The sequence below is a fragment of the Ailuropoda melanoleuca genome, chromosome 11 (genome assembly GCF_002007445.2).
Source record: "Ailuropoda melanoleuca isolate Jingjing chromosome 11, ASM200744v2, whole genome shotgun sequence".
Classification (NCBI taxonomy): Eukaryota; Metazoa; Chordata; class Mammalia; order Carnivora; family Ursidae; genus Ailuropoda; species Ailuropoda melanoleuca.
The window spans coordinates 71,557,615-71,575,743 of record NC_048228.1 but is presented as its reverse complement, the minus strand read 5'-3'; the positions used below and the strand labels follow the sequence as shown (position 1 = coordinate 71,575,743).

The following is an 18,129-nucleotide window of genomic DNA, read 5'->3' as shown; positions in this document are numbered from 1 at the left end:
GCCGTTCATTTATTCACTTAGTGCTCATCCTCTGTGCGTACATACAGCACTCTGCTATATGCTAACCAAAAATAAAAAGAGAGGAAGGCAGGCAGGAAGAAGATGATCCTGTTCTTTGAATTGACAATTTCATATTTTTATAGAACATAAAGAACTTTTAAAAATATATGTTTTTATTCACTCAACAAACATTGCCTTCTCAATACTACAGTGTTTATCAAGCACTCGACCAGCATATTCTCATCTCAAACATTTTTTTAAAATGTTAAAAGGTTTCTAATAGCTATTATCAATTATTATTTCATGTTCTTTTCCAATGTGATCCAAACTATGAAAGGGAATTACGGTAGTCTATTAAAAATTAAAGTGATTCACCTTGAATAACTCAATACTAGCATAAATATGGGGCTCTAAAATATCAACAGTGGGACCCCAAGTATCCAAAGCAACACTGAAAAAGAAAAGCAAAGCTAGAGACATCATGATTCCAGATGTCAAGCTATATCACAAAGCTGTAGTCATTAAGACTGTATGGTACTTGAACAAAAACAGACACATAGATCAATGGAACAGAATAGAAAACCCAGAAATGGACCCTCAACCATATGGTCAACTTATCTTCAACAAAGCAGGAAAGACTATCCAGTGGAAAAAAGACAGTCTCCTTAACAAGTGGTGTTGGGAAAACTGGACAGCGACATGCAGAAGAACGAAACTGGACCATTTTCTTACACCATACACAAAAATAGACTCAAAATGGATGTAAGACCTAAATGTGAGATAAGAATCCATCAAAATCCCAGAGAACACAGGCAGCAAACTCTTTGACCTCAGCCACAGCAACTTCTTACAAGACACGCAAGGGAAACAAAAGCAAAAATGAACTATTGGGACTTCATCGAGATAAAAAGCCGCACAGCGAAGGAAAAAACCAATAAAACTAAAAGACAACCTAAGGAATGGGAGAAGATATTTGCAAATGACACATCTGATAAATGGTTAGTATCCAAAATTTATAAAGAACTTATCCAACTCAACACCAAAAAAACAAATAATCCAGGTAAGAAATGGGCAGAAGATGAACAGACGCTTTTCCAAAGAAGACATCCACATGGCTAAAAGACACATGAAAAGATGTTCAACATGACTTGGCATCAGGGAAATACAAATCAAAATCACGATAAGATACCACCTCGCACCTGTCAGAATGGCTAAAATGAACACAGGAAACAAGAGATGTCGGTGAGATGCAGAGAAAGGGGATCCCTCTTACACAGTTGGTGGGAATGCAAACTGGTGCAGCCACTCTGGAACACAGTATGAAGCTTCCTCAAAAAGTTAAAAATAGAGCTACCCTACAATCTAGCAATTGCACTACTAGGTATTTACTGAAAGGATACAAAAATACTGATTCAAAGGAGTACATGCACCCCAATGTTTATAGCAGCATTACCAACAATAGCCAAACTCTGGAAAGGTCCCAAATGTCCACTGACTGATGAATGGATAAAGAAGATATGGTACATATATACGATGGAATATATTTAGCCATCAAAAAGAATGAAATCTTGGTATTTGCAATGATGTGGTTGGAGCTAGAATGTATTATGCTAAGTGAGATAAGTCAGTCAGAGAAAGACAAATACCATATAATTTCACTCATCTGTGGAATTTAAGAAACAAAACAGATGAACACATGGAAGTGGGGGGGGAAGACAAAGGGAAACAAACCATAAGAGACTCTTAATGATAGAGAACAAACTGAGGGTTGATGGAGGGAGGGAGGTGGAGGATAGGCTACATGGGTTGTAGGTATTAAGGAGGGCACTTGTACTGAATACTGGGTGTTGTATGTAGGTGATGAACCACTTAATTCTACTCCTGAAACCAATATTGTGCCATATGTTAACGAACTAGAATTAAATAAAAATTTGGGAAAAAAATGAAAGTATCAACAACTGGGAATATCAACTACTGGAAATCAGTGAGGTAGGTTAGATACTTTAACATAAGTTGTTTACAGCATTAAATACAAAGAAAGGCAGATATCTCTCCTATAAGCACCCATAGCACTCTGTATTTCTTCGATTACAGCATATCTCAGGGTAACTTTAAATTGTTATATACTTCTTTGTCTCCTCCACCAGACAGTAAGAGCTGAGAGAGACAGGATCAATCGCTATCTAGTCCACCATAGTCTCCCGAGATCCAGGCACAGTTCCTGGCATGTAACAGGCACTCAATACATGTTTGCTAAATGAGTGAATTTAGATAATGGTAAGGAATAATATTTATACAAGAACACACACACAAGAAAGAAGTGAATGTGAACACTAAAAAAGAAAATAACAGAATAAGAGATAAGAAAAAGTTCTCTGGGGGATAAACTGATATGAAAGTAGCTCTTCACACATGTTAAACACAGAGTTAACATATAACCCAGCAAATTCACTCCTGAGTAAGTCACCAAGAGAAATGAAAGATATTTCGATGCAAAAACTTGTACACAAATGTTCATAGCAGCATTATTCATAGCAGCCAAAATGTGGAAACAACCCAGATGGCCACCAACTGATGAACGATGACAAAGTGGATAAACAAAATTAACACAGTGGATTATTATTTGTCAATAAAAAGGTATGGACCACTTATACAGGCTACAACATGGACGAATGTCAAAAATGTTATGTTAAGTCACACAAGGTAGTCACAACAGACCACATATTGTATGATTCCATTGATATGAAATGTCCAGAATAGGCAAATCTTTAATGACAGCAAGTAGATTACTGGTTGCCAGGGCTAGACTGATGAAAGGGGGCCAAGGGGTGACAGGTGACGGGTAAAATATTTCTTTTGGGGATGATGAAAATATTCTTAGATTATGGTGATACTTGGCACTACTCTAAATATACTAATGACCACTGAATTGCATACTTTAAATGGGTGATTTTTATGACATTTAAATTATACCCCAGTAACTGTTCCTACCATTATCTGAGAACATGGGCATAAATGTGGTTTCTGTTTTCGGTGTTTGGTGTGTTCTCACTCTGTAGTAAGTATAGCAGAGATTCAAAAAGATGGAAAACTTGTCCAGGACATGATTGCTCTAGTCTTTGGAAGCCAATAGCATAGCCCTAAACCCTGGGCTTGTCTGGCAGCTTCTGCGACAACTCTGACATAGACGTATCTTGGGTTTTAGTTTCATACAGTTAAAGAAAGGAAACTATTCGATGACACTTCTAAAGATGGTAAGGCAGACTTTATTTAGGACCATTGTGATTGGTATAGGGACCACTGCAATGGGATTTTAGAGTTCGAGAGAGATTGGGCTCAACTCCAAATATAGCATGAACAAGTGGGAATTTACAGCCAAGGAGTGGGGTCGGCGTCAGTGGATGGACAATTACTAAGAGAAATGCTGGGGAGTGGGGGTTCTGGGATACACGAATCTAACAGGATCTTGCTGAAGAAAAGCCAGAGTGACCAGACATCACCTGGCAGAAAATAAGGAACCGGATCAGATATTGAGTGTGAGCAGATTTCAGATATCAAGGTGAGAGTTCTGGTTAAACTGACTTAGCAGTGTTCTTGCCAAAACTGGATTTTACAAGAAAGTGCACCAATGGGTCTAAGAGATGGTTCAGGAGCCTGACTAAAGCTTGGTCAAGCAAAGAGTCTTTGTCAGCACCAAGGGTATAAATCACAGAAATGTGAACATTTATCATATACAACAAGAGTAACTCATGTCCTAAGGTCAAGACAGCTTTTTATGAGACTTAATATTATTTCTATTTTTTCTTTGTATATATCACTTCCTTAATATGCAATCATTTTAAATTAATCACATTCTACAATTAACTACAAACCGAAACTGCTCAAGGAAGAATTCATCACATTTTAATCACTACCCTATATTTGAAAAATGTTTTAATAGATCACTTACCTGCTGCATTGTGCTTATGATATTCAATAATTTCAGGAATTGAACCAAATGCATGTTTTTCTGCCAGATAATACTTCTTTGGGGATGTTGTTGTTTCCTTTATATGATAATGCCTGAAACCTGACGAGCCCTCACTGAAACAAAAATCCAAATGTGTTAGTACCAAGTTGGAATAATGTAACTTCATTTTTAAGATGTTTCCACCACGCAACCACAGGTCCCTACATATAGCCACTTCTATTCTCTGCACAACTTTTATTTTTCCCCATGTTCTTCTTAGCTTTGCCTTTAACATTAACAGGTGGACATTTTTAAAGTGGTCACTGATAACGCACTTGGCCCTTGCATGAGATTATGAAAGAGAAGATTTACCAGTTCCATTTACCAACAGTTAAAAGTCTTAAAATAGCTATTAGCTGGCTATTGTTCTTTGTCCCTGCTATTGATGTAAACTTGCAAACATCTAGAAGACTTATGCTTCTAAAAGTGAATAAGCCGACTTATAAAAAACGTACAAATTCTGTTTTAGATATCTTTTTAGAACACAGATCTCCTCAAGTCATCTCTTGCTAAAGATCTTTTCAAGAGAACTCCCTTTGCTCTTAAAGTAATGCTCCTTGACATAGATGTGATCTGACCTCTACTTTTATCTCTTAGGGTTCTCTTTCCTCCCTCACCCCACCCCTCCCATTCTGGCTATAATATGCTTTTGTCAGTTCCTGGAACTCACCATATCCTCACCCAATTCTGGGTTCAGGCAGTTTCCTAAGTCAGAAACACTCTTTTCATTCCCTCCAACTTCTGCCTTCATCACCCATCAGGTCTGGCTGGATGTCCCCAGACTACACTTGTGATGAACTGGGATATCTGGGCTGTGTACCACCCCCACACACATACACACATTTTCTCCAAGCATAGGACTTACTCATGTACTACCATAACTGCCTCTTTGCTTGTCTGAATCCCCCACTAAGCTATCGGAGGGCAGGGTCTGTGCCTACTTTGTTTGCTCTGGTAACCTTAGTGCTTAGCGCAGTGCACAGTAATTATTTCTTGAACGTTGCTGAAGTTTCTATAGACATTCTCAAAAGATATATATATGGAAAACCATAAGGAAAATTACCAAGAATAGGAAATATGGATATAAGGAAATATGAATATAAAAAATAGGACAGACTTTAAAAATTAAGTTTAGATTTTCTTGTTTAATGCTAAAATGCAGCATATTTTTTTGAAAACTAGGTATCCATGCAAACTACATAGGAACTTCATATAAAAACTCAGAGAGGGAGAGATGATTAATTGAGTACTTACCCTCCAAACTTTGTATAAAGGGAGACCGTATACATGCCTGGTTGACTGGAATCCCTTACCATAAAACCACCTTCTTTATCCTAAAATCCAAGTTAAGAAAATTTTTTCAATCCAATAACAAGTATCAATGCCGTAGAGAAGATTCAAGACACCAATCTTACAATTTCATGATTACCCTTTGCCTAGAAAATCTGCTTTAGAGAAGCACAGCTTACAGACAGCTTGCATCTACATGACTTTCCCCTTCACATTACTGTGCTAGGAGATTAATTCAAGTAAGTACTCTCACAATTCCCCACAATCACAAATCTTCACACACACCAGCATGAGACATTTCAACAAGATCTCTCTCAGGGCCCTTCCAGAACCGATAGACAAGATTTTGTAATTCCTTTCAGTTCTGGACATGTGGGGAAACAGTTACCGAAAAATGTATTTCTTAATAACTGGGTTTCATTTCATACATTTTTCATGTTTGCTATAAGCTTTGAATCCTGACTTAATATCATCTTCTATCCACATCGCATTTTTCCTGTAAATATCGGTGCTTTATAAGAACGTTTCTTAAAAATCCTTAATTCCCCTGGAAATTGATATTAAATATCATTGTTCACAAAAGCAGAGTTGCAAGCATAAGTAAATCAAGCAGAGAAACCAAAAGATGAAACAACACAGAATGACTAAAAGATAAGTCCTCATCAGGTTTTAAGCCAAACAAGAAACAGAAGTTAGGAACCTCCAATACCTCTCCAACAAATAACACCACAATCAGTCTCCAGCTCTGAAATTGCTTTGAGAGTGTGTTTAACAGTTGAAAAACAAAATAAATTTTATTATTATTCATAGGAAAGACAATGAATTAAATAAAGCCCCATAAATAAATCTGATAAAAACAAATAGGTACAATCAATGATCCTAATAGTTCACCGATCCGTAAAAAGTGTAATAGCTACCATGTATTTATTGAAAGCTTACTTACCCTGTTTTAGTACGTTCTAATATGTGGGTTTACTTAACCCTCAAAACAGTCCTATGAGACAGGTACTACTCTTAACCCCGCTTTACTTTGCAGGTAGGGAAATGGGGCCAAGAGAGGTTGGATAACTTGCCCCAGATGACACAGCTAGTAAGTAACAGAGCCAAAATTTGGACCCTAGGCTTTCTAGCTACCCACTCACCTACAGCTGCCTCTCATTGTGGGGTCACCAGGGAGGCGTATAAGGATTATGTGGGGAGTAAGTACAGTAACATATCATCTGAATCAAGCAGTCACCTGCTTTTGCTCTCAACATAAACTACAGAAATCAGTGTCCAACAAAACCTTGACTGGTGGCAATAAGCAGGAGGTACAACGAGAAAGCATGGGTTTAAAAAAATTGAGAACTATTACTAAATAGAATAACTAGATCATAAACACGGAGCATTATACAGATCATCATTTAATGTAACCTCCTTATCTTACAGATGGGCAAACAGACTAGAAAAGTCACAGCTAGACTCAGGTCTCTTTACTTTGTCTACTGCAGCTTCTTCTATACACTATATCTTATCCTTTCATTTTATTTCTTTTTAAAGTGTAAGAATTTTAGGGGCGCCTGGGTGGCTCAGTTGTTAAGCATCTGCCTTCAGCTCAGGGCGTGATCCCAGCGTTCTGGGATCGAGCCCCACATCAGGCTCCTCTGCTGGGAGCCTGCTTCTTCCTCTCCCACTCCCCCTGCTTGTGTTCCCTCTCTCGCTGGCTGTCTCTGTCAAATAAATAAATAAAATCTTTAAAAAATAAATAAATAAATAACGTGTAAGAATTTTAGCACATTTATTATTTATTATTATTATTTGACATGTTTATCTCTAAAGGCAACTAAATAGTTATTAAAACTTCATTTGTAAAAGATATCATGTAATATTGATGTCAATTATTTTTTAAAAAGTAACTTCAAAAACTAATGATGTACAATATCTTGGCTAATTGAATTTAAATTAAAAAAAAAAAGTAACTCCAAACAAAAAGGATAAACACATTTAAGGACTAAAATCAAGGTAGCAAATAATAAATTGGTGAGATAGTAAAGAAAGTGTTACCCATGTATTAGCTGTTACCTATTCGTACGGGTTTAATTGTTTCCCTCTCAAAAAAGATACATTGGAGTTCTAACCCCCAGTACTTCAGAATGTGACCTTGGAGAGTTACAGAGAGAATCGAGTTGAAATGAGATCAGTAGGCTGGGCCCTAATCTAATGATGGAATCCTTTATATGAAAGGGTAATCTGGACACAGAGACAGATTTGCATGGAGGGGAAAAAAAGGCAGGACGCCTGGAACAGATCCCTCCCTCACAGCCCTCCGAAGGAGCCTACGCTGCCAGCATCCTGATCTCAGAACTCCATCCAACTCTAGAACCAGGCGACAATACACTTCTGTGGCTGAAGCCACTCGGTCTGTGGTACCTTGTTTTGGTGGCCCCGGGAAACCAATACTATACCGATCCTCAACTGTACATAATTAAAAAGAACCACTTATATCACAGTATTTTTGAGGCTTTAGAAACAGGTATGTGACATCACCTCTCAGAGATCTGTTAAACTTACTTTGTGCTGAAACCAAACCCACAAAACAAGTACAAACACTTACTTCAGTTCTGAGGAGCTGTTCTGCTTTGCTTCTATTCGTATTTCTGCAATACCACCTGTACAGAAAGAGAAGTACCTTAAAGCCTCAGGTGTTTAAAATTATTTTTTATTCTTCTTAGGATTAAGGTCATACTGCTCATCAATAACAAATAAAATTAATAGGAATAAGACGGTACTCATAATATCAATAATATAGGCAACCACTAGTAACATTTGGATATATATACTTTCGGACTTTTTCTACCCACATTTTTATGACGATACGTACGTATGCCAACGTTCAATTTTTTTTATTAAAAGTGGATCAAACTATACTTGCTACATCATAACCAGAATTTTTTTATGTAACAGTATATGACAGATATCTGTGCAAAGCAATCTAGTTCTATGCGTCATGGTATAGATATCCCGTAACTGATTTACGCTATTCTTCATTATTTAACATAAAAATCACTTCCAATTTTTCACTATAATAGCAAGAACGAATTTTACTCCACAAATTCAAACATGTAGGAAACATCACCTTACTTTCATTATTGTATATAATTCAATTTAAATCTCACCCCAAGCCCCCATCCCACCAATAGGCTGTAGATTTCATCTCAAGTCATTCTGGATGCTCCCCTATTGAACTTCACAGAGGTGCCAAGTGTCAAAGCAAAAGAGAAGAGCAGGCTTCCTGNTAAGCCCCCATCCCACCAATAGGCTGTAGATTTCATCTCAAGTCTTCTGGATGCTCCCCTATTGAACTTCACAGAGGTGCCAAGTGTCAAAGCAAAAGAGAAGAGCAGGCTTCCTGGGTCTTCTAGACAACCCCTGGAGGTCACCTACGGCTCTACTGTAGGGATTCTGCCATAGCCAGCTAGAAGCACCTGCCCCCATCCCCAGGTCCTGCCACCACGCTGTACAACAACCCCAAGCCCCTGCAGATCAGTACCCTTCTTAACCCTTGGGAAATCTTTCCCAAGGAAACATGGTAACTGCCATCTCCCACCTCATCCTTAGAAATACCCTGTGCTCTCCCTGCTTCCCCCGCCCAATCTTTTCATGAGATTATAAGTAGGCCAAAGCCCATGAACTCAGACTGTTTTCTTTGGCCTTCCGTTTTAAACTTTTTGTTGTTGTTTGTTTTGGTCTGTTTGTTTTAGATGCCCTTTAGTGAGCAGAGAACCCTCCACCACAGTCGTATTTCCTGACGCTTCCACCGTTATGAAACCAGACTGGCCCCTCTGGACATTCTAATTTCCTACCACTGGTTCAGTCTTCTATAAAAGAACTGGCACCTACTTTTGACCCAGCAAGCACCCTGAGACAAGCAAACATTAAGACCTTTTCTGATTGAGGAAGGGAAAAATACAATGACAGAAATACAATAACAAGATTTTTTTTTTTTTTTTGGCTAGATTCTTTTATGCACTTGTAGCAGGCCAAACTACAATCTCAATACGACGACTGTTATTTTATTTGGAGCCTGAGGTGATTAACCAGAATTATGGGCATTAGGATCTCATTGTTGCGGACCCCACTTTACGAACTGAGACCAAGTTGAACAAAAGTGCAGTTGTGCTCAATTTCTGAATGCAACAGAAAGATACAATAAATGAGGAGAACAGCATGGATTCTGTCCCTAAGCTTCTCCACTGATAACAAAAAACACTTGTCAGAATGCCAAAAAAGTCATAAAAATTAATTAAGGAAAGGCAACTGGAGCTCTCGTGGTGTATTATAAACCAGCAGGACCTGAAAGATTAAGGAAAAAAAATTCTCTTTATAAATTACAAAGACCCAACCCCATATCTTCACAGCAAGAGTAAGCGATGGAGGTTTATTTCACATTCAGATGTAAGAAATCAATAAGGCTGCCTCAAGAGGAAATTAAATTTAAGATATTCAGAGACAGAAAGAGGCTCTTTCCTCATCTAGTATATTCACAGTTCCCGGGAAGGGGAAAAGGAAATAAGAAAGAAAAGGAATCTATGGCACAAAGGGCAGGCAGGCTTTTTGAAATCCTGCCCTAAGCTGTCATTTTTATAGCATTTGCAGATTCCCCAGAAAGGATATTTTCCCTCCCCAGGATGTAAACTCAGACCTTTAAGGGTATGTTGAAGGAAGGGGAGGGGGGAGGAGTGATGAAAAAACAGATGAATCAATTCGTGGTGAGTATTTCCCATGGTCCCTTGTGGCTTCTCTCCCTCTTCTGTGACACTTCCCACCAGGAGAGAAGGGAAGGACGGTGGTGCCTCTGCTGTGCTCATCCTGGCAGGAAGAGCTCTCGGGTAAACATAAAGCCCCCCACCCCCCCCCCCCCCNGGTGGTGAGCAGGGCGCATGGGCAGATGCCAGCCCACGGACAGCTCCCCTAGCCCACCACAGAAATGCCTCTGGGAGAGAGAGTCAGCCCCCCTTGATGAAGGAACTCACTCGACATGTAAAATGAATGGCCTGGGATTTGAAAGTAACTTGTCAGTCCCTCTTCAGATATCAAAACCCAATGGGATGAGTAGGATGCGTTAAATCTTTTATATAATTTTTAAAATACTTTTTCTGACCTTAACTCAGTTTAGTACAGTGGTGGTTTCTGATGTTCAATGAAACATAAAATTCAGAGGAATATCTTTGTTTGTATTTGGATTTGCTGTTAATGTTGTTATATAGCTTTTGATTAGTGTACTTGCATTTATGAATACTATTATATACACATGATTTCATTTTCAAAACACCTATTAATAGTTTACATAAAGAAATAATTTTTTGTTCAATTACATGATTTAAAATGTAATTGTATTATATATGTAATCTGACATACAATAAAGGGTAAAAGTCTTCTCAAAAAAAAAAAAAACCCAATGGGAATGAGGTTTTCAGATTGGCTAGTCCTTTCAAAACACTTCACAGTGGTGTCTGAATAGAGAAGAGAAGGAGATCTGGGGATACTCAGTCTTTTCTGGAAAGTTCAGATGCTGGCCAAGCTTCTTGAGGAGGATGGGTTGAGTAAATCACAAAGGGAAAACAACCAGTGTAAATGAGGGAAAAACAGAAACCAACCAACCAGCTATAAATCTTTGCTACTTCTCTAATTTGACCCTTTCCTCCTGAGCCACCCACTCAAAAGCCTTATCCCAGACTTTGCCCTGTTCTAAAGGCCCTTTCATGTCAGTCACCTCCTTCCTTTAACATCTTTCCATCAAGAACATGTCCTGACCATCACCACGATCCCACTTTCTTTCCTGCAGGAGCTCCTCTGAGCCTCCCACCTCAAGCTGTTACCTGGGTGTGGAGGTCAGAACGAGATTTTGATAGCGCTCGGAGCCTCGGGCCTGGTAATCCTGAGTCCAGCCCTATGGATAGTCTGTTGCCTGGGACTCCTAGTCCCAAACAAATAGCAGGAGAACTCTTGATTCAATAGCCGGCAAAAGGCTTTTTAGCCGTGGGGACATTTAAGATGTGTTATAGCATGGGCTATAAGACAAATCTTGGCATGGGAAGACAGTGGGAGAAAAGGGGCATCTGATGGTCTACACTGAGAAGAGGTTTCATCTTTCTCATTGAGCTATGCATGGCCCATGCCATGTGGAATTCCTGACCCTGGGCAGAGGGCTGGGGGATTCCCATGCCAGAGACCATACACAGCAAATTCACTGAGTCACACAGAGGAAGAGGACAGTCCCTTACAAGAGAGGAAATTTCCAAACAAAGATAAATCTAAAAAAACTCATGGCAATGAATCATAGCCTTCATAAAATTCTTATTTGTAATCCCATGAGTCAGGGGAGTTCTCACAGTTAAATAAGGATTATCTGGCTTCCAAGCACAGTCCTCCCCAAATGATCACTTAGGTCTCAGATCACTTTAAAATTGGTCCAAGTTATCCCTGTTTAGCATCTTCCCTAATTCCAAGGATTTTGCTACATTTTCCTAAAATTTATTTAAGAACAGAAACACCATTTATTTTACATATTTTTTATACCCTTACCTATTTCTAAAACAACTTTCAGGGAATCACATCACTGACTGCTATTAATCTTTTTCTAAATTTTAAGGTACACTCACATTACAGAAAGTGATATGGACAGAGGAGACAGGTTTTTGCTGTTGTTGGTGGTGGTGGTGATGGTGGTGGTGTTTTTAAATAAGTGAATGAAGCATCAGAGTGACCACCTCAGAATGATCACAAAAGTCTATTTGGCATATATGAGCCTCTCATTAAAACCTGGCCACTCACTGCTAGTGAGCATAAAAATAGTATGCCCATTGCCTTCTCTGGAAAGCAATTTGACAGCACGCATTAGGAGTCTTAACAAGTTCATAACTAGCCTTTAGCCCGGTCCGCCAATTTTTAGAGATCTAGTTTAAGACAATAAGCAGAAAGAGGTTATCCCAGTTACCATTATATAGCAAAGACGTTAAACACCATAATGCCGTACAAATAAGGAAATGGTTATACAAGTTATTGCACATCCATATGTCATGTGCCTGGTTGTACCCACTAAGGCCTAGCACAGTGCCTCACACACACTAAGATCTCAGTAAATATTTGATGAATTTATGACTGGATGAAATATAATGCAGTTATGACAATGTTTCTAAAGTGTATCTAGTGGCATGAGGACTGCAAAGTAGAATAAAGAGGATACAACACATTCACAGTATGATTCATTCCTTAAAAAATAGTAAAAAAAAAAAAATGAACTGAAATGCTAATGTTAACAGAGGTCAACTCTAGTTGATTTATGAGTAATTTTTCTCATTAATATTTTTCGTATTTTCAAACAATTTTAAAAACAGCAATCATATATTGCTATTATAACTAGAGATAAGAAACAAACTATTTTTTTTAAGATTTTATTTTATTTTTTATAGACTTATTTATTTGACAGAGAGAGAGAGAGCACAAGCAGAAAGAGGGGCAGGCATAGGGAGTGGGAGAGGCCAGCGACCTGCTCAGCAGGGATCCCAATGTGGGGCTCGATCCCAGGACCCTGAGATCATGACCTGAGCCGAAGGCAAATGCTTAACCAACTGAGCCACCCAGGTGCCCCTGTATTCTGACTTCTTGAATGACTGAACAGTAATCTGTATTTCAATGTCAGCTAAGCTGTGATTTGTTTAAAATCAGTTCAATTGTATTTGCCTGTGTAATTCCATTCATACATAGTACCTTCAGGTAATGTGTACTGTAGAAACTAATTCTCACAACATCTTTTACCACTATAGACAACTGAGTTAATGAAAGATACCCATTAATCTCCAAAATGCCTTACATAATTAGGAAAATGAAAACATTTTGGTTCTCCACATTCACAAAATAATCATTTACTTACTCATATTGGTCTAAGTTGTTTGATTTCTTTCCTGTTACATAATTACTTGGGATATATCCTTCACTCCTGGAAAGAAGGAAAATACTTTACGTAAACTGAAATTATTTTACTGAGAGGTTATTAAAAAGAAATTACTGCCTTTATGAAATGATTAAAGCCTTATATTGCCTAAAGCTTTAAGAAAAACTAGTCCACCCCCAATAATTCAATGTATCTATAGCATTTGATGCTTTACAAAGAACTTCCTCATTTGAGCTTCCCTGAAATTCTGATGTAGTCAGGCACTACTGTCCCCATTTCCTGGTGGGGAAACCAAGGCTTGGAAAGATTAAGGGACTTTCTCCAGGTCCCAAAGCTAGCCGGTAACAGGATCAGAACTTAAAATCTGAATTGTGACTAGGTTCACAGCCCTTCCTAATATTCCATGATGCTTCTCTTGAATTCACAATTTCTTGGGATGTTTGAAAGAAATCACGATTTCAGAAAAGCTAAAGTAACAGATAAAAACACCCATCTTGCCAACACTCCAACAGTCTGTGAGGGTAGTCCCTGACCTCTGCCTTGGCATCATCTGGGACACTTGCTAAAAAGGTAAATTCTTGAGTCACACCCCAAGAGAACTAAATGAGAAGGCCGACGTGAGGCCAAGGAAACTTCAGTTTTACCCCAGATGACTTTTTTTTTTTGGATATTATTTATTTATTTGATAGAGAGAGAGAGAGCCAGCGAGAGAGGGAACACAAACAGGGGGAGTGGGAGAGGAAGAAGCAGGCTCCCAGCAGAGAAGCCTGATGTGGGGCTCGATCCCAGAATGCCGGGATCACGCCCTGAGCTGAAGGCAGAGGCTTAACAACTGAGCCACCCAGGCGCCCCACCCAAGATGACTCTTACACACATTATAGTTGAAGAAGCCCTCATACTTGAAATTTGCTAGAGAAAATCTCAAATGCTCACAAACAAAAAGTATGTCAAATGAGGGCTCTTTTCATTTGATTGTGGAAATCATTTCACAATGCATACATACATCAAAACATCATGTTACACCTTAAATATATGTAATTTTTATTTGTCAGTCATACTTCAATAAAACTTAAAATTTTTAAAAATAAAAAACAAAGCAATCATAATAATTAGAATCTTGGTAGGAGTCAAGATTTTCAGTATAAGATAAAAGACATGCATGTATAAAATTTTTAAAAATTGAGTAAAATCCTTGTAACCTTAAATTTGAATTTGAACTATTAGTAGGAACTCATAATACACACAAACCCATACAAGTACATATATTAGTTCTGTTGCACTGAGAAAGGCCTAGGAACAATGACAATCTGGGAGTAATTAGAAGCCTAGCATTCCAATTGTTGTCCAAACACTATCTCACTAAAAGGAGCCAGCATTCCTTGATAAAATGGCACATTGAAGGTTTGGCCAGGAAAAATACCAGATGAATTTGAGCGGTCTTTTGACCCAGAAAGCAAGGAAGCTAAGAAAGATTGAAGAGGTCCCAACTCAAACCAGCTAGCACTGACCTAAGATGGGTCAATTTAATCAAAAAAAATAATGACCACAATGTTTGCAATGTGCATCCATAATAACCCTTAAAACAATTACTGGTTACCACTGCAATCACCAGAGGAGGCTCAGTCATCAGCCCATCATTCTGAAAATTGGTAAAAGGAAAAAACCAAACATTTCTCTTGCTTTTGCTGCACAAACTAAATGAACTGATTGATGAGGCAGTTCTTCTCTAGAGAATTAATAAATGCAGATGGAATGACAAAGTTAGAAAATCACCATTTTACAATCCTTGGTGAAGTAATGGATCTAAGCAGTAATCACTAAGGAATGCCAAAATCATTAGCTGAAACCCTGATGAAGGACTTTATCATCACCTGGACCACTGAGCAATCTTCACATCATTAGAAGGGGGACAACCAGATATTAACTTCTAATGTGATCAAGGCCCTAGATTACAATTTACAGGAATATAGGACACCGAGACAAATTGAATGATACCATGTGAAAGCAATTAGCTTAATCTAGATTATGGCTCATTTTGTAGGGTAAATTACCTGGTTTCATCAATAAGTCAAAAATGGAGGGGAAAAAAAGTAGAAGGACGGGGACTGTTGTAGAATAAGAGACACATCAGCCAAGCCAAAATGCAATATGTGGACCTTATTTTAATCTTAATTAAACTGCATCAATACATCTTAGAGCTAGTCAGGGGGAAATGAAATTATGTAATCAGTACCATCCTCAGACCTTGAGCAGAGGGGCCCCTGCTGACCTCACACTTTCAAGAGCATGCTAAAGTCCATGTTTCCTCAGCCCTCTTCTAGACCATCATCTGGGTAACTAGGACCCCAAAATTCTCTGTCCATTGCTAAGGCCAACACAGACCTTTCCACCTTACACTCTGAAAAGCAGATTATGCTGGTTATGTGCAACTCCTTCTAGCCCAGTCCAAGGGGTGGCCAAGTTGGGGAGTGGCTTCTGCAAGCGATATGGACAGAGTTTGGATGTATGGCTGGGAGAGCCACATGGTACATGTGGGATGGAGCTGGAACAGAAGGGAATAGGGAAGGAAAAGACCCCAGAGAGCCAGTCCTCATGCACTGTCACACTTTGGCATGGGACTCTAATTCAAACCTTGCTTCCTTGTCATTTTGAAGGGACATATGTTAAGTTAGAGGATAAATGTTATTTTATTTACCAGTTTGTCAGCTTGACTTACGGCTTCAAAATATTTAGATAAATGATATGTGGGCTTTCATTTATACTCTTCCTCCAGTCCTGAAAATGTTAGGAGAAAGTCTACAGATGGTATTTTTTTATTATTATTAAGTATGATAGTGACATAGCAGTTGTTTAGAAACATCTTTAGTAGTTAAACTCAGAGGTAAAATGACAGAGTGATTTGAATTTACTTTTAAATACTCTAAAAAAAAAATTGGGGAGGATTGGTAAATCAGTCCAGAAGTGAAGTGAGGTATAGAGAATTGGGACTGGGGGACAAGGAGGTGAGAAAGCAGATTTGGAGGGAAGGTGCTCTGGCCAGGACAAAAAGCCCTCCTTTTTTTATCCACAGGAACTCAGAATATAAACAGGTTATATTTCAGAGGTAAACACAGGATATAGTTTCTTTAATGAAACCCAAAAGATAATCATTCCCTATGCTTATCCATATTTACTCATCACTTACCAAATAATAAAGTTGAAAGGACAGTTCCTTTAAATCCAAAATTATCTTGTTTAATAATGTTTAAAAAAAATTTTTTTTTAGATTTTATTTATTTATTTGAGAGAGAGAGAAAGAACATGTGCATACGAGTCGGGGGGAGGGAAGGGCAGAGGGAGAGGGAAGGGAAAGAATCTCAGACTCCATACTGAGTGCAGATCCCGACACTGGGCTTGATCCCACAACCCTGAGATCATGACTTGAGCCAAAACCACGAGTTGGATGCTTAACAAACTGAGCCACCCAGGTGCCCCATTTAAAAAATTCTTGCGTTTATATGTATATATGTATTTTATACATATATTTTATACATATATACACATACACGTATGTGTGCGTGTGCCCACGCACTCACACACACACGCATTCTCTCTCTCTCTCTTAGAAAAGTATAAGATTACTTACCTCAGGGGAAAGAAACTTAAAATGTCATTCTCCCAAGATCAAAATAATCTAATTAAACATATAATGAATGAGAAAGAGACCAATGTAATGCATTCTAATTTCTGGAAAGAAGTGGTTGATCCATTTACATTTATTGAGTCATTACTAAGAATACATTGTGTTACTGCAAAGTCATAATGTGTACTTTCATTTACTGTTGACTGAACTAGTCTCATTACATGATAGTTATAGACAATCCTCTTCTCACTCAGCACTTAACCCCCACCCACCTGCTGTGTGTCATACATCGAGGGAACACTTACCCATATTTATCTCTTGCTCTCCACCAATGAACATCATTCTTTTCTAATATAATATACTCTTTGCCTCTCTCTAATCTGAGATCATGTGCCTCTGTTGCTTGGAAATCATACATGGCTACAACGATTTCTTCACTATTGTCTTCTTCTTCAGGTGGAATTGGTGGGGGAGGCCTTCGCTAAGAAAAGGAGATAACATGTGAAAACGAAGTCATTCTGTTTGAAACTGGATGTGAAGCAAAACACTAAATGACTCACACACCACCAGAGAATAAAGCAGAAACCTCAAGTCTACCTAATATAATCTGGGGAACCCTCCCATGACTTTGATGGCACTGGGGCTACTGGACCTCTCACTGGTTTCAGAATATAGGACATGAGCTAAAACCCTCTTTAAACATCAAAAAGCCTCTGCTCGGTGTCAGGGTTAGCCTTCCAGGGACAGCTATGGAAAATATATGAGTAGAAACCAGAGGACTAGAGATGGACCCACCATTTTAATGCAAAGGGGAAAAGGCACACTAGGGATTGAGTCTTTTATCAGGTCTCCTCTCAATCAGAGCAATTTGTACTTCTTTGTGCCTACTATGTGCAAGGCATGCACTTAGTACCTAACACACTTTTTCTCATTTATTCTCAATACTGATCCTATGAATAGAGTATAGAATTCCCATTTTACAACTAAGGAAACAATGGTTTAAGTAATCCACCCAAAGTCACTCGTACCAGATTCACATTGGATTGGGTATTATGTGGGTCCCAAGTACATGTGTTTGTTTCCAACCATATACCCCACTCTTCAAAGGCATATCATTAAATCACTGAAGTCACTTTTTTGTCATCATACTGTGGTCTTAAGACAGAAATAGTCCTTTAATATTCCTTTAAAGTCCCACACTTTCTCTATAATTCTTAAGGCCAAAATATAAGCAAAATGCCAGATGAAGAGAGGGCCCCAGTGCTAATCTCTGAT

At 38.5% G+C, this 18,129-nt stretch overlaps 1 protein-coding gene across 3 annotated transcripts in view; it reads right to left on the bottom strand.

Annotated features, from left to right (window-relative positions):
- The window catches only part of TEC (tec protein tyrosine kinase), a 132,763-nt gene that overhangs the window by 10,198 nt on the left and 104,436 nt on the right, over positions 1-18,129 (bottom strand). For 2 of the 3 annotated variants that reach the window (XM_034671850.1, XM_034671852.1), the window contains exons 7-11: positions 17,160-17,335; positions 13,212-13,277; positions 7,893-7,947; positions 5,264-5,343; positions 3,950-4,083 (exon numbers count right to left, since the gene is read on the bottom strand). In XM_034671850.1, the coding sequence (XP_034527741.1) occupies positions 3,950-4,083; positions 5,264-5,343; positions 7,893-7,947; positions 13,212-13,277; positions 17,160-17,335 (511 nt within the window). The remainder of the gene's footprint in view (positions 1-3,949; positions 4,084-5,263; positions 5,344-7,892; positions 7,948-13,211; positions 13,278-17,159; positions 17,336-18,129) is intronic. The other variant, XM_034671851.1, reaches the window with a different exon arrangement.